Source organism: Solanum tuberosum, unplaced genomic scaffold (genome assembly GCF_000226075.1).
Source record: "Solanum tuberosum cultivar DM 1-3 516 R44 unplaced genomic scaffold, SolTub_3.0 scf00339, whole genome shotgun sequence".
In the NCBI taxonomy this organism is placed as follows: domain Eukaryota; kingdom Viridiplantae; phylum Streptophyta; class Magnoliopsida; order Solanales; family Solanaceae; genus Solanum; species Solanum tuberosum.
In genome coordinates, this window is record NW_006239260.1 from 474,498 (window position 1) to 492,994 (window position 18,497).

Consider the following 18,497-nt stretch of genomic DNA (forward strand, 5'->3'; position numbering starts at 1 on the left):
AAAATAAAAATGGAGGCAATAATTATTTTATTAAAGAAAAATATGTGTAGAAAAAGTAGAAGTAGATGAAGTTACTTTAGTTCATCTTTTTGGTGGGCCTCAATGTACAATTTCTATAGCTTTTAGTCCAACTCTTTAGTGCAATGTTGGTCCTCCAAACTCTCATTTCTAAATAAGAAAGATAAGAGTAAAATAAAATATAAAAGATTTAAAAAAGAAAAAATAAGTGATTTAAGAAAATTATATAAATAACATTAATGATGAGATGAAGATTAAGAAAAAACGTCAAATAAATTAGTAGTATTGATGATGATAAAAGTTAAATAAATCATTTTTTCTATTATTTAAATTTTTAACATAAAATTTCCAATCTTTTAAAATTAAAATTAAATGTCAAAAATAAAAATAAAAATGGAGGCAATAATTATTTTATTAAAGAAAAATATGTGTAGAAAAAGTAGAAGTAGATGAAGTTACTTTAGTTCATCTTTTTGGTGGGCCTCAATGTACAATTTCTATAGCTTTTAGTCCAACTCTTTAGTGCCATGTTGGTCCTCCAAACTCCCATTTCTAAATAAGAGTAATAAAATAATATATATATGATACATACTTACAAAATACCATGGCAGTAACGTTGCACCCTCACCGTACGCAACCACTTCCCTGGCCCTACACTATATATATACATTTTTTTTTTACTTTATCCATTTTCATCTGAGATAAAATGGCAGTAGCTATGAGCAGAAGAAAAACTCTGAGTTTTCCGTTAATACTAACGGCGTTAACTATCCACTTCGCGATCGTCGCCGGCGAGTACTTCAAGCCGTTCAATGTCACCTACGATAACCGTGCTCTTATCATCGGCGGTAAACGCCGTATGCTTATCTCCGCCGGCATTCACTATCCTCGCGCCACTCCTGAGGTTAGTGAAACTTTCAATTTTGCTAATTTCAGTCTATGTGATTCGTTAAAGTTATTTTTTTTTCCTGTTAATTTACTGCTCTTATGATGCATAAGCTAAATACTCCATCTGTACAATTGTCAGTTTCGAGAGTCAACGTGAACTTTGATCAATATTTTAAAATGTATTTTTTCATCGTTTTAATACGAGAATGATTGCAACTTATAGTATACGAACATCTAAATTTAAAATTTAAAATGTTGAATTAATCTAATTTAGTTGAGCTCCATGACAAAGTAAAAGTGGATGGATGAGTATGTAGTAATTCCTATAAGAGTGTTTATTTATGTTAAATTGTAAATGATTTCCAAATGGAGAATGATGGCAATGATTTTGGAACAGTCTAAAAAGATTTCTTTTTTTTTTGGAGGGATTATATTGTATAAGAGCGACGAATTAGAATTCCACGGAATTGGGATAAAGGATCAAGTAAAGGTTGCTGCTTTGTGGATTGTTCTGGATTAACGGTGAATTAAGTAGCAAAAATAAAAGAAGATAAAGAACATGGTTTTGTTACAATGTTTGGCTGTGGAGCAGTTTCAAGGGAAACATTAATTTGTGAATTTGTGAAAAGCAACAATTCTGAAAATTGTTGTTTTTCAGTTTTCAATCAGTGAATTATATCTGAACTTCACATCCTTCACTGAAAAGAAAATCATTTTAATATCTCAATGGACATTAAACAAAGATGTCATCTTGTGTGTTATTGCATTTCTTGGAACAGTTCTTTCATGCAATTTAAAGAATCTAACAGCTAATTTGATGTGCCATAAATCTCTGAAATTCAAAATCAAATAGCGATGTTATGCTTACGTAACTTATCTATCTGGTTTTGCTCATGTTCTCTGGATGAACATAGTGTATGACCTTCCACTACACCCTCATGTTACAAATTATTCTTAGTTTTTATAAACCTTGTACATATCACATGTGCCAGATGTGGCCTAAATTGATAGCTAGGAGCAAAGAAGGTGGTGCAGATGTCATTGAGACTTATACATTTTGGAATGGTCATGAGCCAACCAGGGGACAGGTATTCGCTTCTTAAAAACCTGCATTTTGGTGTTTGTTGCACTGTAGGTAATGCGATCTATATTCTTGCGGAGTTATAATATTTAAACGAGTCGTTTTGTTCTTCAATTGACTTTTTTTATATTTCCTACTATTTAATTTCTGTAACCTTTACCTTTTCTGAACTGCTTCTCTCTTTTGATGCTTCTCTTTTCAGTACAATTTTAAAGGAAGATATGATATTGTCAAGTTTGCAAAGCTAGTTGGATCTCATGGATTGTTCCTCTTTATTCGAATAGGTCCTTATGCCTGTGCAGAATGGAACTTCGGGTTACGTTCTGTTTCCAATATTTCCCTGCTCAGTTTTAACTTTATCATTAGTTCATGTAAGATGTGTTGTCATGCTTCAAGATCTAGTCTATTTTTTCAATAAAGCAAAAGGTTAACTACTTTTGGAAATGCATTACTTTCACTCTCACAAGGTGATTAGCAACAACAGAGAAGGGTGGTATCGAGAATGAGACTCTGTAGTAATTCAGTAGTTGACAAGTTAGCACTGAGAAATATTGAAAAAAATAAGTAAAAATAGAGATATCAACAACAGAATATAGCAGAAGGGCGTTAACACATATGTGTCACCACTGAGAGCTTCTCTATTGATCTCACTTGATGATTTACTGCCTGTATTGCAGGGGATTCCCCATATGGCTTCGTGATATACCTGGAATAGAATTTCGAACAGATAATGCACCATTCAAGGTATTATATTATAGCAGGGAACAGTAATCTTTCTGTGGAATTGTATGAGGCCTTTTTGAGGTGTCTTGGAGTGTGACCTTCTAAATTTTGAAGATAACTTGTTTGTTTGGCCATGTCTATTTTTTGTTGGACCTGATTTGTGGCCTCCATGGCTGCTGCACATATTATAGGTTCCATATTGATTCAATGAGACTAGACCAATTACTTGTCATATTGTCAATTCAAAATTCAATTAACCTTATAGAGATATTAGATACATTGTTAGGCATAACACTCAGGGTATGTCCTAGTGGTCAATAAAGTGGGAGGAAAACCAAATGACAACATGTTTCTATTAAGTGCTTTGTAAGCACTATGTTATTGTCCAACAATAAGCCTCTGCCTTTCGTTTATTGTGCTCACACATGCATTTCAAGATTAGTTCTGTCCTTTTGTTCCTCACCCCCTCAAGATTTTTTCGCTGGAGCAAATAGCTTGGCAAATTTTGTCAACCTGTTTCTCTATTGGAAGATTAGATTCTTGTAGTTGTTGTTCTTTGGTTCTCAAATAAAGCATCTATACCATGCATTTTATGGCAGGCATTCCTTGTTTATAGTAATTTTGTTTCTGTTTAGCTAATATTCATTTGGAATTGTGGCGTAGTTGGCTGACTGATTGAATCAGCAAAAAATAAGTTGACTTCCCAATGCTTTGTTGGTTAAATTGCACTTGTGGTAGTTTAAGAGCATTAATTGGTTGCTGGAAGATTGAAATTTGACAAACTGAAACACTTTTCCCAGGAGGAGATGGAGCGCTATGTTAAAAAGATAGTTGATCTTATGATATCTGAGTCGCTCTTTTCGTGGCAAGGTGGTCCTATCATTTTGCTGCAGGTTATGAAATTTCTTATCCTGAATCACTAATTGGACTTTCAGTATTACTGTAAGTCTGATAACTGCACTTTATTAGTTAGACAAGTAGGAATTTTTTCTGTCAAGACTGCTTGAAATAATTGACATGAATAATGCACCTTACAACTGAATCTGAGTAATTTCCTCTTGAAATGATTAATGGATGTCCAGTTTTAGAGACATTATATGCAGACGCTGATAAATTTGGCACTTTCATCTATTTCCTTCCCTTTCCCTTTGCCTATGTCCTTGCATGCTTCTGCATCTAGGTTTAAACTCGAGTTGTGTCTTTGTCTGATGCTAAACTTTTGTCAGATTGAAAATGAATATGGAAATATTGAAAGCTCATTCGGTCCCAAGGGGAAGATATATATGAAATGGGCTGCTGAAATGGCTGTTGGTCTTGGTGCTGGTGTTCCATGGGTCATGTGCAGGCAAACTGATGCTCCAGAATACATCGTAATGCACTTGATTCCCTGAATTTCTCTAGTTGTAGCTAGTTGGTCTATTTAGTCTAATATTACAACAACAACTACCCCAGTATATTCCCACAAGCTATGTTGCTCGGATCTTCCAAAAAAAGTGTATTTTTGAAGGATCTGACACCGGTGCAGCAATATTTTGGAGAGTCCGAGCAACTTAGCCCACAAGTGGAGTTTGGGGAAGGAAGGATGTACCCAGACCTTACCCCTACCTTTGTTGGGTAGAGAGGTTGTTTGCGATAGACCCTCGGCTCTTTAATCTCTTATAGTTTTGATAAAAAATATTCATTAGATGATATGTTTTAAGCAATTTGTTTCATTGAATGAGTTGCATAAAAACTAGTGTTTTTTAGTAGTTTTATAAGAATATGCACATATTTCTTGAGTTTCTTTTGTAAAAGATAAGCCGGTGCAGAAACTGATCAATTTGAACCTTACTTAAAAATTTAAACAAATTTAACTCTTTATAATATAGAACTACTGCAGTCAATTGAATTTTCAAGTTAACCGAACACATGAATTCTGGCAAACGATCTGAGATGAACAAGCCCTGGTTTCTTAAACTTTTTTTCGGATTAAATTTATAATTCGAAAGCAGCAGTGAGTTCTCTCTTAATTATTTCTCTCGTGTTATTATGAGTCCTCCTTTTTAGGGCCAGGGTATTCTATCTTTTCTTTATCTTGTTATGTTAAAGAATTTTATTTTTAACAGATAGATACTTGCAATGCATACTATTGTGATGGGTTCACGCCGAATTCCGACAAGAAACCAAAAATTTGGACCGAGAATTGGGATGGATGGTATGGTAATTGTTTCTTGTTTGTTAGATCTTTCTTGGTCATGTCTTTGAATTCTGAACCACTATATGCATGATTCCAGGAAACCTTAGGTTCTTGTAGTGTTATGATTGTACTATCTCTAACATGTGAATTGACTTCTCTATAACTCATGAACTAAAGAGCAACATATCTTGACTTGCATAAAGTACCTTTTTAGAAAAAGTTTTTCTTGGCAGAATCTGACCCTTTTTTGTTTATTCTTTGAAAATGGTAACATTGTATTCATCAACATTTAAACCATATCTACAGAGAAGGACAGCCACTGCTAGAAATAAAGAAAATCTTGATTTTTCTCACAAAGTTTCTACTAAATTGTACAAAGGTCAGATTCTCGGCAGAATCTGATCTTTGTACTTGACTTTCTATTCTTCCACATATCCTCTGTTAGGAAAGCTTAGAATAATGGAAAATCTACATGAGAGGCAATTTTGTCCCTGTGAGTGTTCCCTCTCATATGTTAGGGCTTCATTTTATCTCTCTCATATATAATATTTTAAGTCCTGAAGCTAGTGTAAATATATGAACATCACTTCTTAACCGAAGGAGAATAATATCAAGGAAAAAGTGTTAGGAAAGCTAGAATGGGATTTAGAACTTCATATGAAATGAACAAGTTTAGAACAATAAATTCAGTACTGTATGAAGTATCAACACTCGATTTGTTATGTTTCTAGCTATGTGTTGAAATCCATTCCTCAGGGAAAAGTTAGGTCAGTTGATTATTTAGTTAAGTTAGTATTATTAGTTCTTCAGTGAGGGTGTAAAGCTTGATGGACATTGCATACTGAAATCTAACTCAAGAACTATGAACCAGGAAAACGTGGTATACTTGAGCTCATATCCCTTCACTATGCTTTTCTTTATTTTTTTATGCCTCCCTCTGATGTATACAACTCAAAAAGGAATGCAGGAACTCTTAGCTACATTTTGGATTAAGTTGAGGAGTCAATAACATACAGAAAAAGGAAAAAGAGACAATCCTATTTCTTTTCTTTACTGCAGGTTTGCAGATTGGGGTGAAAGACTCCCGTATAGACCTTCCGAGGATATTGCATTTGCAATTGCTCGTTTCTTTCAGCGTGGGGGCAGCTTACAGAACTATTATATGGTATTAGATACCTCTGATGCTCTTTAAATTTTATTTTTCAGTCTCGTACAGATAAGGCATGTACCTTATATATTTAACTGTCTGCTATTCCAGCTGACCTTACTTGTAGTTATTTTAGAAGTCTTCTTGTCAACCGATAGTCAAGATTACCCAGTTCCACATGATCATCTCTTTTCTTGATTAATAGACTCGTTCTATATCCAGTATTTGTTTGTTGAAGAGTTTAAACAACCATTTTATGTGTGGTTAAGTATTGATTACCAGTTTATGCAAACTAGAGAGGCTTGAAGTTACTCATTGCTACTGGGTAAAAGAAGAAATGATCATTTTTCTTCCACGCGTTTGTTTGATGGTAAAATGATAGTTTAAATAAGTAGAGACCAACCTTTCTAGTCTAATGATAGTTCAAATAAGAAGAAACCATTTCCTTTCAACTTCCCCATACTTTTGCAAGACTCATAGTTTCTTGCCGGAAACTGTGTTACCACTACCAGAGTAATTCGACGCAAAAAAGAGAGGCTGGAAACTTGGATTTCTGGCACTTTCCTCTTCCTTTCCAGGCAGAAAATAGTTTCCTTGCTGACCGGCTATTTCATCTTGTAATACCAGTATTTTGGTGGGACAAATTTTGGCCGGACTGCTGGTGGCCCAACTCAAATCACTAGCTATGATTATGATGCTCCACTTGATGAATATGGTAACTTTTCAATTCTATGTACTCTTCTATAAAAACATTACTGTCAAGATAAAATTTGATAGTCAGGTGTACATTGATATTAACCTCTTTTTTTCATAAGTATTCATTAAATAGACCGCAATAACTACTTCGATAATTATTTCACCTTATGAAAAAGGTCTATGTTAAGCAGTCACTGATGGAATATTGAAGTGTTAGTTTTAGTATCATCCGTACGGTTAAAATATTACAAGTGTCAAGTCCTTTAAAGAGATATTGTCCCACTTATGTCTATAAATAAGTGTCTTGTAATCATCAAACAATCAATGTTTTCTCTCTTGTTCTCACGGTTACTATAATGTATAGGACTACTACGTCAACCTAAATGGGGCCATTTGAAGGATCTGCATGCTGCTATAAAGCTTTGTGAACCTGCTCTTGTTGCTGCTGATTCACCTCAGTATATTAAACTGGGACCAAACCAGGAGGTCAGTTATAGGCTTGAGTTAACCCTGGTATTGCTGTAAGTCCACATGTTATTAAATGTAAAATAAAATGTCAGTTGTTCAATAAATTGTGATGAATGTGTTTTAGCCAGACTACCTTTGCAGAGGTACTTATTACTTTTTGTGAATTATCGAAGGCACATCATGTTTTTACTTTGTTCTGGACCAGCTACAAAATGCCTTGAGATATCTCATAATTCCAAAATTCCATCAGTTATTATTATGATGCTTCACTTAATAATGTCTTTGATAGAACATAGTTACTGTTATTCTTGCTTTTTGAGGAGGTTGCAGTCATTTGTTGCTAACAGGACGAACAATATATCACCTACGTTTACAGATTACTTGCTGCATAAAAAAATTGGCACCTACATTTATCATTCTTGTGAAGAAGAGCAGATAAGAATATTGTGAGCTATTTTTGGTGTAAACAGGAAATGGTGGGGAATATAATTTTTTTGTGGATTTTATAGGAAAACTTAAAGAACCATGACTTAGTGTTTATGCTTTTTGCATTTCCCAGAAGGGGTTTGTAGCTGATCAGTCTCATCATTTTTGGGATGATGAGCCTGTTTTGTGAAAATAAAGTTACCTTTCTCTTAAAAAGAGAATATTGCGAGCTATTTACAACACCATATATAGCTGGAAAATAGGAGGAAAATCTCGCATTCAAATCAAGGAAATTTATATGGTCAATGGATCAATCTAGTTGAGTTGATTTGATTTGTTAGTTGAGGAAAAAAGTCTTTTCTTTCAGATTAGGAAATTAATTACCGCGGACAAATGACCTACCAAATCTAATTTATAGAGTTATTCTTTTTCTTTTCTTCCAAATGACTAAGCCTTCTGCTGGGGGAAGTTTGTGAATTACGAATCAGACTTTGCATCTTTTGCTACTTGTGATGTTGTTAGAGTGGACAGTTGGCAACACTTGGCAATCCTACTCGGTACTTAATATGATTGTGAAAGTTAAGGAAGGCTGAAAGGACTTTATCTGAAAAATAAAGGAAAGGCAGAAAGGAATAAAGGATGGACTTTGTTATTTTATGCAAGCATGAATCACTGCGCTATTAGGATAATATTACTCTCTCCTGCTTACCTTAAATTGTTCTTGTAAATCATCATATTTGTGATCCCTTCTCTGCTTTACCATTTCATCACTTGGTATTTGATGTTTGTCATGTTACTTCAGGCACATGTCTATCGTGGAACATCCCACAACATTGGCCAATATATTTCCTTGAATGAAGGCATATGTGCAGCATTTATTGCAAATATTGATGAACATGAATCAGCAACAGTGAAATTTTACGATCAAGAGTATACTTTACCTCCATGGTCAGTGAGTATTCTGCCAGATTGCAGAAACACAGCTTTCAACACAGCTAAGGTTTGTTGATGTTCCCACAGTTGAAAGAGTATAAGTTTAAAGTTCAAAAGATTGCTGTCAATGCTTGCATGTGTACTCGTGTCATTATTTTCCTTTGTTCCAAGCTTGTTATATTATATTGATAATGCTATCATATGTGTGGTTTCCACAAACTAAGGCTGCAGTTATTGCCATTTCTGTGTAGATGATGGTAGTCGGTAGATTACAAAGATTGATTTTTCATTGCAACTCAAGTTGTCTCCTATAGCTTCTGAAAAAAAATGGTTGAATCAAATGTTTATGACCTTTTTGGCAAATAGTTCATCCGAAATTATGATTTGTCACCATAAGATCTGGCGATGCGTTGTAAATTTAACTACAGTTTAGGTGTTCACTTACTTGCACATGTTGTTTGAAAGAGAAACATATCCTGGTTACTGAAGTTAAACTTTAGTTAGATTCTGACGTCATCGCCAGAATGCTTCTAAAACTAAGTAGTACTCTGTGATTAATTTTAATAATGTGTTTAATTTCTTTTCTCTTTGCATTCCTTAAATAGGTGGGGGCACAAACTTCAATCAAAACAGTGGGCTCTGATTCTGTTTCAGTTGGGAAAAATTCTTTGTTTCCACAAGTAATCACTAAAAGCAAGCTCGAAAGTATTTCACAATCTTGGATGACATTGAAAGAGCCACTTGGTGTGTGGGGTGACAAGAATTTCACTTCTAAAGGAATACTGGAGCATCTGAATGTGACAAAAGACCAGTCTGATTACCTGTGGTATCTGACCAGGTATTTCAAACTTGTAACTGAGGTTAGGTCAGACTAAACAGTGATTACTACCTTAATTTGGAGCTACTTGATAATGGGATTTGTCCAATTCCATATAAAGCTTTAAAACCGCACCATTTATACCACATTCTTAGATGGCATCTGTACTGGAATTTAAAGCGACTTTGAACATGAGAAGATATCCTCAGAAGCCAAAATCTTGTAAAAAGTGATTGTGACAATCAGTGTTAAATGTTTCGACATAAGATGGCCAGTGGGTCGCTCTCTTCATAAATTAACGAGTTTGATGTTCATATACTACAGAGTATTGTACGCGACAACATTTTTGATGAAAATGGGTACACTTACATGGCCACTCTGTCTGCTCTTTGCTAACTTAACATTAGACGTAAGACTAACTTAAAAAGCTACAGGCAGGATACTTCTGGTTTAACCAAACTGTTCTCTTTCCCTGTATTGCCACTGTGTGTGCCTGTCTTTGTATGTTTGTCTGTGTTTTTTCCCCTTTTAACCCCTGTACTAATGTACTTTGGCTTCTGAATCACTGGAGAGATGTGATACTTAACCTGTGGTCTGAGGATTTCAAATTGTAGGACTAAAAGGAATATTGGAATTTCAACTAAGGCAATATGAACTTCTTTGAGATTTTAGGATAGAAGAAGCATAATATTTCTAATGCCCAAGTGTTGTTATCCTTGCATTTGGTTCTGAGTGTGTTTGTAAGTAGTTAGGCATTAACAATATCAAGCCTCCTTGGATGAGCATCTGCAGATCTTTTGGTACTTTTTGGCTTTTCAGATTAATTGTTTGGTTGGCGACAATATTGATGATTGTCCATGCAATAACGTCATTCTCTCAATGTTCTGTTGTCTCCCTTTCTCTTTGACTCATGTTTTCTTATCCTTCAACAAGTGAATAGCCACACAACACCTATACAAAAACTCGGGAAGATTTGGTTACAAATAGATTCATGACATTTATCATTGGTTGCAAACTGAAATAGTGATGAGTTACTCTGCTATCTCTGGTGAATGCAGGATATATATCTCTGATGATGACATCTCATTTTGGGAGGAAAATGATGTTAGTCCAACAATTGATATTGATAGCATGCGTGATTTTGTTCGCATTTTTGTTAATGGGCAGCTTGCAGGTATTTGGTTAGGTTTCTTTTGTGCTATATTATTATGCATCTCTTTTCTTTGTGCTATAGCATTATCCAATTCTCCTGGTACTATCAAAGTGTACTTCAGACATTGAACTTTTCTTGGTCTGCATGAATATGATTATTTTTTTTGATAAAGGTAACAGTGCATGAATATGATTTTCAAATTAATGTTAATTTCCATCTCTGAGCATGGGGACAGTCTGACGGACTGTCGTAGAAATATGTTTCAATTTATGTTGGTTTCCATCTCTGAGCATAATGGTCTGATGGATTGCTGTAGACTGTGTCAAATACAAATATAAAATATCACTATTTTTCTTGTGTTTATAGTGCAAGTTAGCTTTGAGAGGGTCTGTCCCAACATTTGGCCATGCTAGGCGTAGTCTTTTATTTTCCTTTATCTCCTTATGTCTCTGATTCGTCACCCTTTTTACCCTATGTTGTGTCTGTTGTAAGTGAAGGTAGTGTGAAAGGCAAATGGATCAAGGTGGTTCAACCTGTTAAGCTGGTTCAGGGATACAACGACATACTGCTATTATCTGAGACGGTGGGATTGCAGGTAAAGATAGTTTAGAAGTAGAATTACTCTGATGACAGATTTGAATCATGTTATATCTGAAGTATTATCTTATCTTAAACTTGAAAGAAGTGATATTAATTTTTTGGTGAAACCTGAAGTATTATCTTATTTTAAACTTGAAAGTAGTGATATTAATTTTTTGGTGAAACCTGAAGTTCTATCATATCTTACTCTCATCAGAATTGGGGAAAGACAACATAAATCTCCCATAGTTCAAACTCCATATTTGAATCCCTAACCTTAATTTCTCTTTCTTATTTATTTCCTTACTTGAATAAGCGGTTATGATGCATGTTTACAGGCTAATTTCCATTTCACTTTATGGTTTTTCAAATGTTTAATATGACTCATAAAAGGCTCTCAAACTTCATCTCTTGCTGACTTCAAAAGCTGAAAAGGACATTTTTGCCACATTTTCAGAATTATGGTGCCTTCTTAGAAAAGGATGGGGGAGGTTTTAAAGGTCAGATAAAGCTTACAGGATGCAAAAGCGGGGATATCAATCTCACAACATCTTTATGGACCTACCAGGTACCTCATTTTCTTCACCTTAAATGAACCTTGATGGTCACATGTGATAAAAGGATCAAACTTCTCATTTTCTTTGGTGCTGATAGTTAATCACTCAGGTAACTTGCAGTTTGTAATGAGTAAAGGTAGATTTATTGGTGCAAATCAGAGTATAGATGATCCAATTTCTGTTATAGACATCCTAGGGTCCTTATAAGATGATATAGGGCTTAGGTGGTTCCTCTCTAGTCTTTTTTTTTTTTTTGGGTTTGAATCCACTGATGTAAACACTCCATTTTGGCTTCCAACACTTTGTGTTGATGATTTATAGACTGTTAGTTACCTTGTCAAAAAGAAAACAAAAAACCTGAGAAACTACTCTAGACAGACTAGACTGGAAAGACAAGCTGGTTTACTTTTCACTCATTAGTGGTATATGAACAGTGTTAATGGTGCTGAGCAAATTGATGATAGAATTGGGGATAATATGTGGAAAAAGTCCTAATTAGTTTCTGTCCAAACGCTTTTGGATATGCATCTTTTCTCAGTGAATATCAGGTTTCTTTCATGTTCAAATAGATTGTGAATCTGCAATTACTTCTCTTATGTATAGAAAATAGAACCTTCAAAAAACAAGGCTTCTATATCCATCTGTTCTCTGCTTGTGGATTTACAAATTTGATATAAGCCAGGCTATGCACACAGAATCAACTTGCAAAAAAAGTACCATTTCTTCCACATGGAATAAATAAAATTGATCTTAATGTGAACTTGAAGATGACTAAACTTGTTTAATGCCTTTTCATATACAATGGAAAATGGGAAACCTGACTTCTAGTTATATGTTCAACAGGTGGGGCTTAAAGGCGAATTCCTGAAAGTATATGATGTCAATAGTACTGAAAGTACAGGATGGACTGAGTTTCCCAGTGGTGCAACTCCGTCAGTCTTTTCGTGGTACAAGGTAAGTCGACAAAGATCAAATACCAGATTCAGCTGTCACTAACATAGGAGAGAACTTGTTAATTATGGGCAATATCATTTCCTAATATTAGTGTCACTCAGGTTATATATCTATGACCATTGATTCTCTGACTATTGTATGTGCTTATGTCCTTTATTGCCTTCTTAAGCTATCATTTATTTGTGGGTGAAGCAAGTCACCACATCGATACTACTAGAAAGACTCCTAGAAGAAATGTTCAGTATTGTTTGGTCAAGTTCTGTGATAGCATTTTAAGTTTTCAGCTACATTCTATATTAAGAATCTCTTATGATTTAACTTTTTATTCTCTAAGATATCCTTTCATTTTTCATTTTCTCTATACAAAGTAAGAGTGATGAGAACTTTTTTGACCTTTCTCTTTCATTGTTACGATAAACTCGGAGTACAAAATGGAAAATTTTCAATGGGTCAAGGACCTTTCATTCTCACTTTAATCAATCAATTGACTATGCCTCAGCTTCAAATTAACTGGAGCCAGCTATATGAATTTCTTTGAATCCACTATGTTCTGTTGGTGCCCATTTCGTTGCAATACGTGATAATTTGTCTTGTAAAGAAAATTAGTAGTTCGTTGAAGATTCTCAAAATCTTCCAATCTTTACATGGATACAAATGTATAACTAGAATAGAAGGACTTTCAATAAACATCGGTTCAAATGTAAGTGTAACAACTACCACTAAGCATTTTTTGGGATAAGTCAAGATGTATCTAGTGAGTACTAAGCTTTAATATAGATAATTGGTATCACAGATATGGATCCTTTACTTCCTCTATGACGGAGGCGAAATCATTGATTGAAGAGGGGAGCAAAGATATATTTGCTGTTTGACTTCTTCTCTGCCTATTGATTGCTCCATAGCTAGATACTCCTATTTCTTATTCATAGATCGTAGAATAAGATGTTATGTTATTAGGTAAAAGGAAAAATTCCTTCTCGAGAATAGGTTCCTAATAGCTTGTAGATTAGGAATTCTCTACAATCCTTTCATTTCTTTACTCTTATGCTACTGCAAAATTTCTTGGAACAGGTGCTTTTCTATGTTACATTTATTTTTGGTTTTTGTTCATTGGTGTAAGAGTGATATTAAGTGGTTTGTCTCGTTGGTTGAACAGACAAAGTTTGATGCCCCAGGCGGGACAGATCCAGTTGCTCTTGATTTTAGTAGCATGGGAAAAGGTCAGGCATGGGTTAATGGTCACCATATAGGAAGATATTGGACTTTGGTTGCACCAAATAATGGATGTGGAAGAACTTGTGATTATCGTGGTGCTTACGACTCTGATAAATGTAGGACAAACTGTGGAGAGATTACTCAGGCCTGGTATGAACTTCTTTTACTTGCTGAAATTATAATTTACATTCTCGGAAATTTGGCGCTCATGATTGTAAGAGGCCACACCTGTGTAGGTGCTGTGAAATGGATCTAAGCTGGTACATTCTTTTGCTTATAAAGATTCTTTTTTTTTTTTGGACCAGGTACCATATACCTAGATCATGGCTAAAGACATCTAATAATGTACTAGTTATCTTTGAAGAAACGGATAGAACTCCATTTGACATTTCCATTTCTATGCGTTCTACTGAAACCATATGTGCTCAAGTATCGGAAAAGCACTATCCACCTCTACATAAGTGGTCTCTTTCAGAGTCCGACAGAAAGTTGTCTCTGATGGATAAAACACCAGAAATGCACTTGCAGTGTGACGAAGGACATACAATCTCTTCTATCGAATTTGCAAGCTATGGAAGTCCGAATGGCAGCTGTCAAAAGTTCTCACAAGGCAAATGCCATGCTGCAAATTCCTTGTCTGTTGTATCTCAGGTATGTTCATTTGTTTCCTTTTTTCATTTCTTAAAATCGAGTTCTATGTTCACCTCTCTTCGTTACAATATGTTGACTGCAAGAGTAGATAAACGTATCCCTTGCAGATACTAAATTATTTCATGATTGATTTATAATTAGTTGGACAAGTCGGTCAACCTTTACAATTAAGAACTGCAAAGAGCATAGGTTTCCTTCGAAAAGCTTTGATCATCACACAATGATTTTTCTTAATTAGTGATAGCTATATGCCAAGTGAATGTACAGGGTAAAGGATCTATTGGTATGTTTCAATTACAAAAGAGATGTGTCAGGTTAAACGATGTATGAAAACTTAACTGTTTTGATTGGGAGTTAAATCTCAATGTTCCTTTCTGTTAGAGGAATATATTTACTGATCGACTTTGAGTTATATTTGTACGGCAGAGAAAAAATAATAAAAAGAAATGAACCTTGATATCAAGTGGGATGGGGGCTTGTTTGAGTTTGGTGCAGAAGGTGATCATGTTAATCTGTCAAATACGCAGATTGTCTTCAGGGGCGGATCATGTGAACTCTGTAGTTTTTTCCCTGACCATGTTTGCGTATTAAGAAATCCATCAAATATCTATATTGTTTGACGATGAACCCAATTATTATTATAGCTTTCATCTGAGGTCGGCATAGGAAACTCTTAAGCTTCAAATTCTGGATTCACCTGTGTGTATCTTAATCAAACTTTCACTATATTACAGGCTTGTATAGGAAGAACTAGTTGCAGCATTGGCATTTCCAATGGTGTATTTGGAGATCCATGTCGACACGTTGTGAAGAGTTTGGCTGTTCAAGCAAAATGCTCACCACCACCAGATCTCAGCACTTCAGCTTCCTCGTGATCAGAATCTGGTAACACGTTAATCTTTTAGAACGAAACGTTCCCTTAAAGTCCTCGTGTGTTGCCCTACCCCGAGCCCCTGCTACATTTCTTAGATTGCATCGTTACAATCACGCGGAGAAAACATACATGGACGATTTTACTTGTAAATGTTTGGTTACTGACTTACTGTATATAAAATGAAATGAATATATGATGCTAATGAATATGAGCTACAAATTATATGACAGTAACAATTGAAAATAGATATCTATAGCTTGTTTTAGACCCTAAGCTTCAACAGTCTTTCTTTCGTTATTAAACTTCGTTGTCTGTCGAAGAATTATATTAACACCATTTATTAAAAGTTAGTTAACATGATTATATTTCCTAGTAGTTTTCTAAAAATATCTCCACCAATTTGTTTAACTTTATTAAGGTTCAATATTCCTTAAATTTTGTGCATCAATCAACACCAACGAGACATAATAAATAAATAAATATATAAAAAGAAACTCGGTTTGGTGTTTGTATAGTGCTCAACCTTACCAATAAATATTAAACTGTCGTTTAAAGTTCGTTATAGCTTATAAAAAAATTAAAGCATAATCTGACGTTTTCTCATAAAATTTTTGATATTATTTCATGGTCTAAAAGGCCTACAATTTGCAAAAGCTGAATCTGGCCCAAATAATTCCAAATTCAATCGAGAAAAAATAATAAATATTTGCAAAGTTTTTGTCTTCCATAAAAAGAAAAATAATCCTATTTTCCTTGTCCTATTCCTCAACGTTTTCTATATTAATTGATTATAGGTTGAATATCCTTAGTAAAAATTCGGTCTCAACAACTATGGAAAACGGTACACCTCTTCATCCATATGATATTCTATTTTTCGTCTTTATGGGTCTTTCAATTAAATCTTTGTTACGTTTTAAATCTGTTTTTACCTATTGGAGAGCTATAATCTCTGAAGATACATTCGTTAAAGCTCAACGCGATCAATCCAAAGCTTTGGGCCGTAGAAAGCTCTTGTTAAAGAACAGAACTAGTGGAGAATTCAAATTGATTGACATTGAAAATCCCAAATTTATTAGTGAAACTCAAGAAGAGTTTCTTTTGAAGAATTATGTAGTCTTATGCTCACTTGATGGTTTGTTACTATTGAAGGAAGAAAATTATATGAATTTTGTTTTGTGGAATCCATCAACTAGACAACACCGAAATCTCGAATCATATCCATATGTGAACGACTACATACTTCCTCATGCTTGTAGTTTGTGTTACGATGATTCTATCAGATGATTATAAGGTTATATTGATATATAGATTGTTTTACGTTGTCTACTCTACGAGTACACATTCTTGGATTGTAAAACGAAATCCCATTTGCCTCCCTAATATTGAATTACTAAGTTCTTGTTTTTGGAATCGAGGTATAATTAGTCGAGGTATTAGCATTGAAGGTTGTGTATATTGGTCTCTATTGTGGAAACTTGATGAGATTAATGTTGGTAAATCATGTACAATCATATATTTTGATGTAAGGTCAAACGAGTTAAACGAGCTTCCACTTCCACCACCGGATTTATTTAATGATCAATGTCTCCTCCCATGTGCGTTGAAAGGTTGTCTTTCTTTCTACAACGTTAAGAAGTTCCATATGAAATCGGACATCTGGATCATGGAACAAGATGAATGGAGATTGGTAACGAAGCCTTTTTGCGATGTTCGAGGAATATCATTTGGTAATGCGAACTCATCCTTTGTGTTGCACGGGGAATGGTGAAATTATCTTTTGTAGAACAAAATTAATGGATGGTATTCATCATGATCTTTCAATTTATAATATCGAAGAACAAAGATTTGTTACGAAATCTTATAAATTGAATTATCATGAGTTTATGTTGTTTTCTCAAGATGTAACATGTTTGGATAGCTTATGTTTCCCTAGACAAAATTAAATTAATGTCTTCTTTTTTCCCACCTAGTGTTCGGTATTTTTATTAGAGTCTGAGGTCCTATTCGTGGTTCTCAAGGATTTTTCCATACCCAGGGCTTGAATCTAAGGCCTTTAGTAAAGAGGAGCAGTCCCATCCACTGCCTCACATTCTTTGATAGTTAAGTTTGGTAATGTAGTCTTTAGTATTATTCTTCACATTCATATTTTTATTTTGTTTCTATTTGTTTTGGTTCAATGATTTTGTGATATCGTAACTCTGTATTTCAACTTTATGGGTTATAGATTTTAAAATGACGACTTCAAGTGATAATAACTTGGCTTTAACCTATAAACTATCCAAACATATTGAAGCTATGGGAAGAAACACATTCTCGTGATCACTTACGCTAACAGTAAATTGCTGTCGTTTAGGATTATAGATGATCCATATGTCCGATTCTTTACGTGTTGGGAGCTTTTTCAATTCATCTGACTTAATGTCAAAATATATAATTGTAGAATTTCGACACAATGTCCCGAGAATTGTTATTCAAAGAGTAGACACCATAAAACGAGTCATACATCATTATCACAACTCTTATAGGAATGATATAGTAAAATCAACTCTCTATTTATTGTTTTTTAAAGCGTATGTCAAGTCAGACATGAACAAATAAAAAGGGACGGAGAGAGGGAGTATAAGAGATGGAAAATAAAAAGGATTCTTTAATTTCCTTTAATATGGTTTATACTAGGAGTAGACAAACGGTACCAAATAATAAACTTAATTATCTAAATTACCAAATAAAAAGGATTTATTTATGCAAATTGATATCCCTTTTATTGAATAAAGTCAGAAACATTTTTTTTAAGAAAAAAATTAGTTAAGCATTAATTGTTACTCAGAAATATTTTTCAAATTGGTTACGGGTATTTTAATTGACCTAGGTTTATTTATTGCTAATTCAGCCTCCTTCTACTCATACGAGATGAAACCTAATACAAGAAATCCTATTTTACCCGAAGAAATAATTTTCGAAATATTCTCATGGCTTCCTGTCAAGTCGTTGGTGCAATTCAGGTGCGTTTCGAAAAAAATTTATTCTCTTATGTTGGAATCAGAATTCGTAGATATTCATCACCGTCGTTCTATGACTCGTGATGGTGGAACAAAATTCCTATTACGAAAAATAGAAGGATTTTACACAATTGAGCGAAAC

At 34.4% G+C, this 18,497-nt stretch overlaps 1 protein-coding gene across 1 annotated transcript; it reads left to right on the forward strand.

The window, feature by feature from the left end:
• The first annotated feature begins 720 nt into the window (after positions 1 to 720).
• Positions 721 to 15,732, forward strand: LOC102579815 (beta-galactosidase 9). The gene is made up of 19 exons (XM_006360878.2): positions 721 to 922; positions 1,899 to 1,994; positions 2,190 to 2,302; positions 2,665 to 2,731; positions 3,511 to 3,603; positions 3,937 to 4,080; positions 4,816 to 4,904; positions 5,946 to 6,051; positions 6,661 to 6,748; positions 7,094 to 7,215; positions 8,426 to 8,623; positions 9,162 to 9,394; positions 10,432 to 10,547; positions 11,024 to 11,121; positions 11,563 to 11,673; positions 12,506 to 12,616; positions 13,773 to 13,981; positions 14,137 to 14,482; positions 15,217 to 15,732. The coding sequence occupies exons 1-19, from the start codon at positions 725 to 727 to the stop codon at positions 15,355 to 15,357; spliced, it is 2,679 nt and encodes an 892-aa protein (XP_006360940.1). The 5' UTR covers positions 721 to 724; the 3' UTR covers positions 15,358 to 15,732.
• Positions 15,733 to 18,497: the final 2,765 nt, after the last annotated feature.

Excerpts from the sequence above, each read along its gene's own strand:
- LOC102579815 (XM_006360878.2), top strand. The coding sequence starts at position 725 with ATGGCAGTAGCTATGAGCAGAAGAAAAACTCTGAGTTTTCCGTTAATA. Across the intron at positions 3,604-3,936 it reads GTCCTATCATTTTGCTGCAG|ATTGAAAATGAATATGGAAA; the intron begins GTTATGAAATTT and ends AACTTTTGTCAG. Across the intron at positions 11,674-12,505 it reads CATCTTTATGGACCTACCAG|GTGGGGCTTAAAGGCGAATT; the intron begins GTACCTCATTTT and ends TATGTTCAACAG.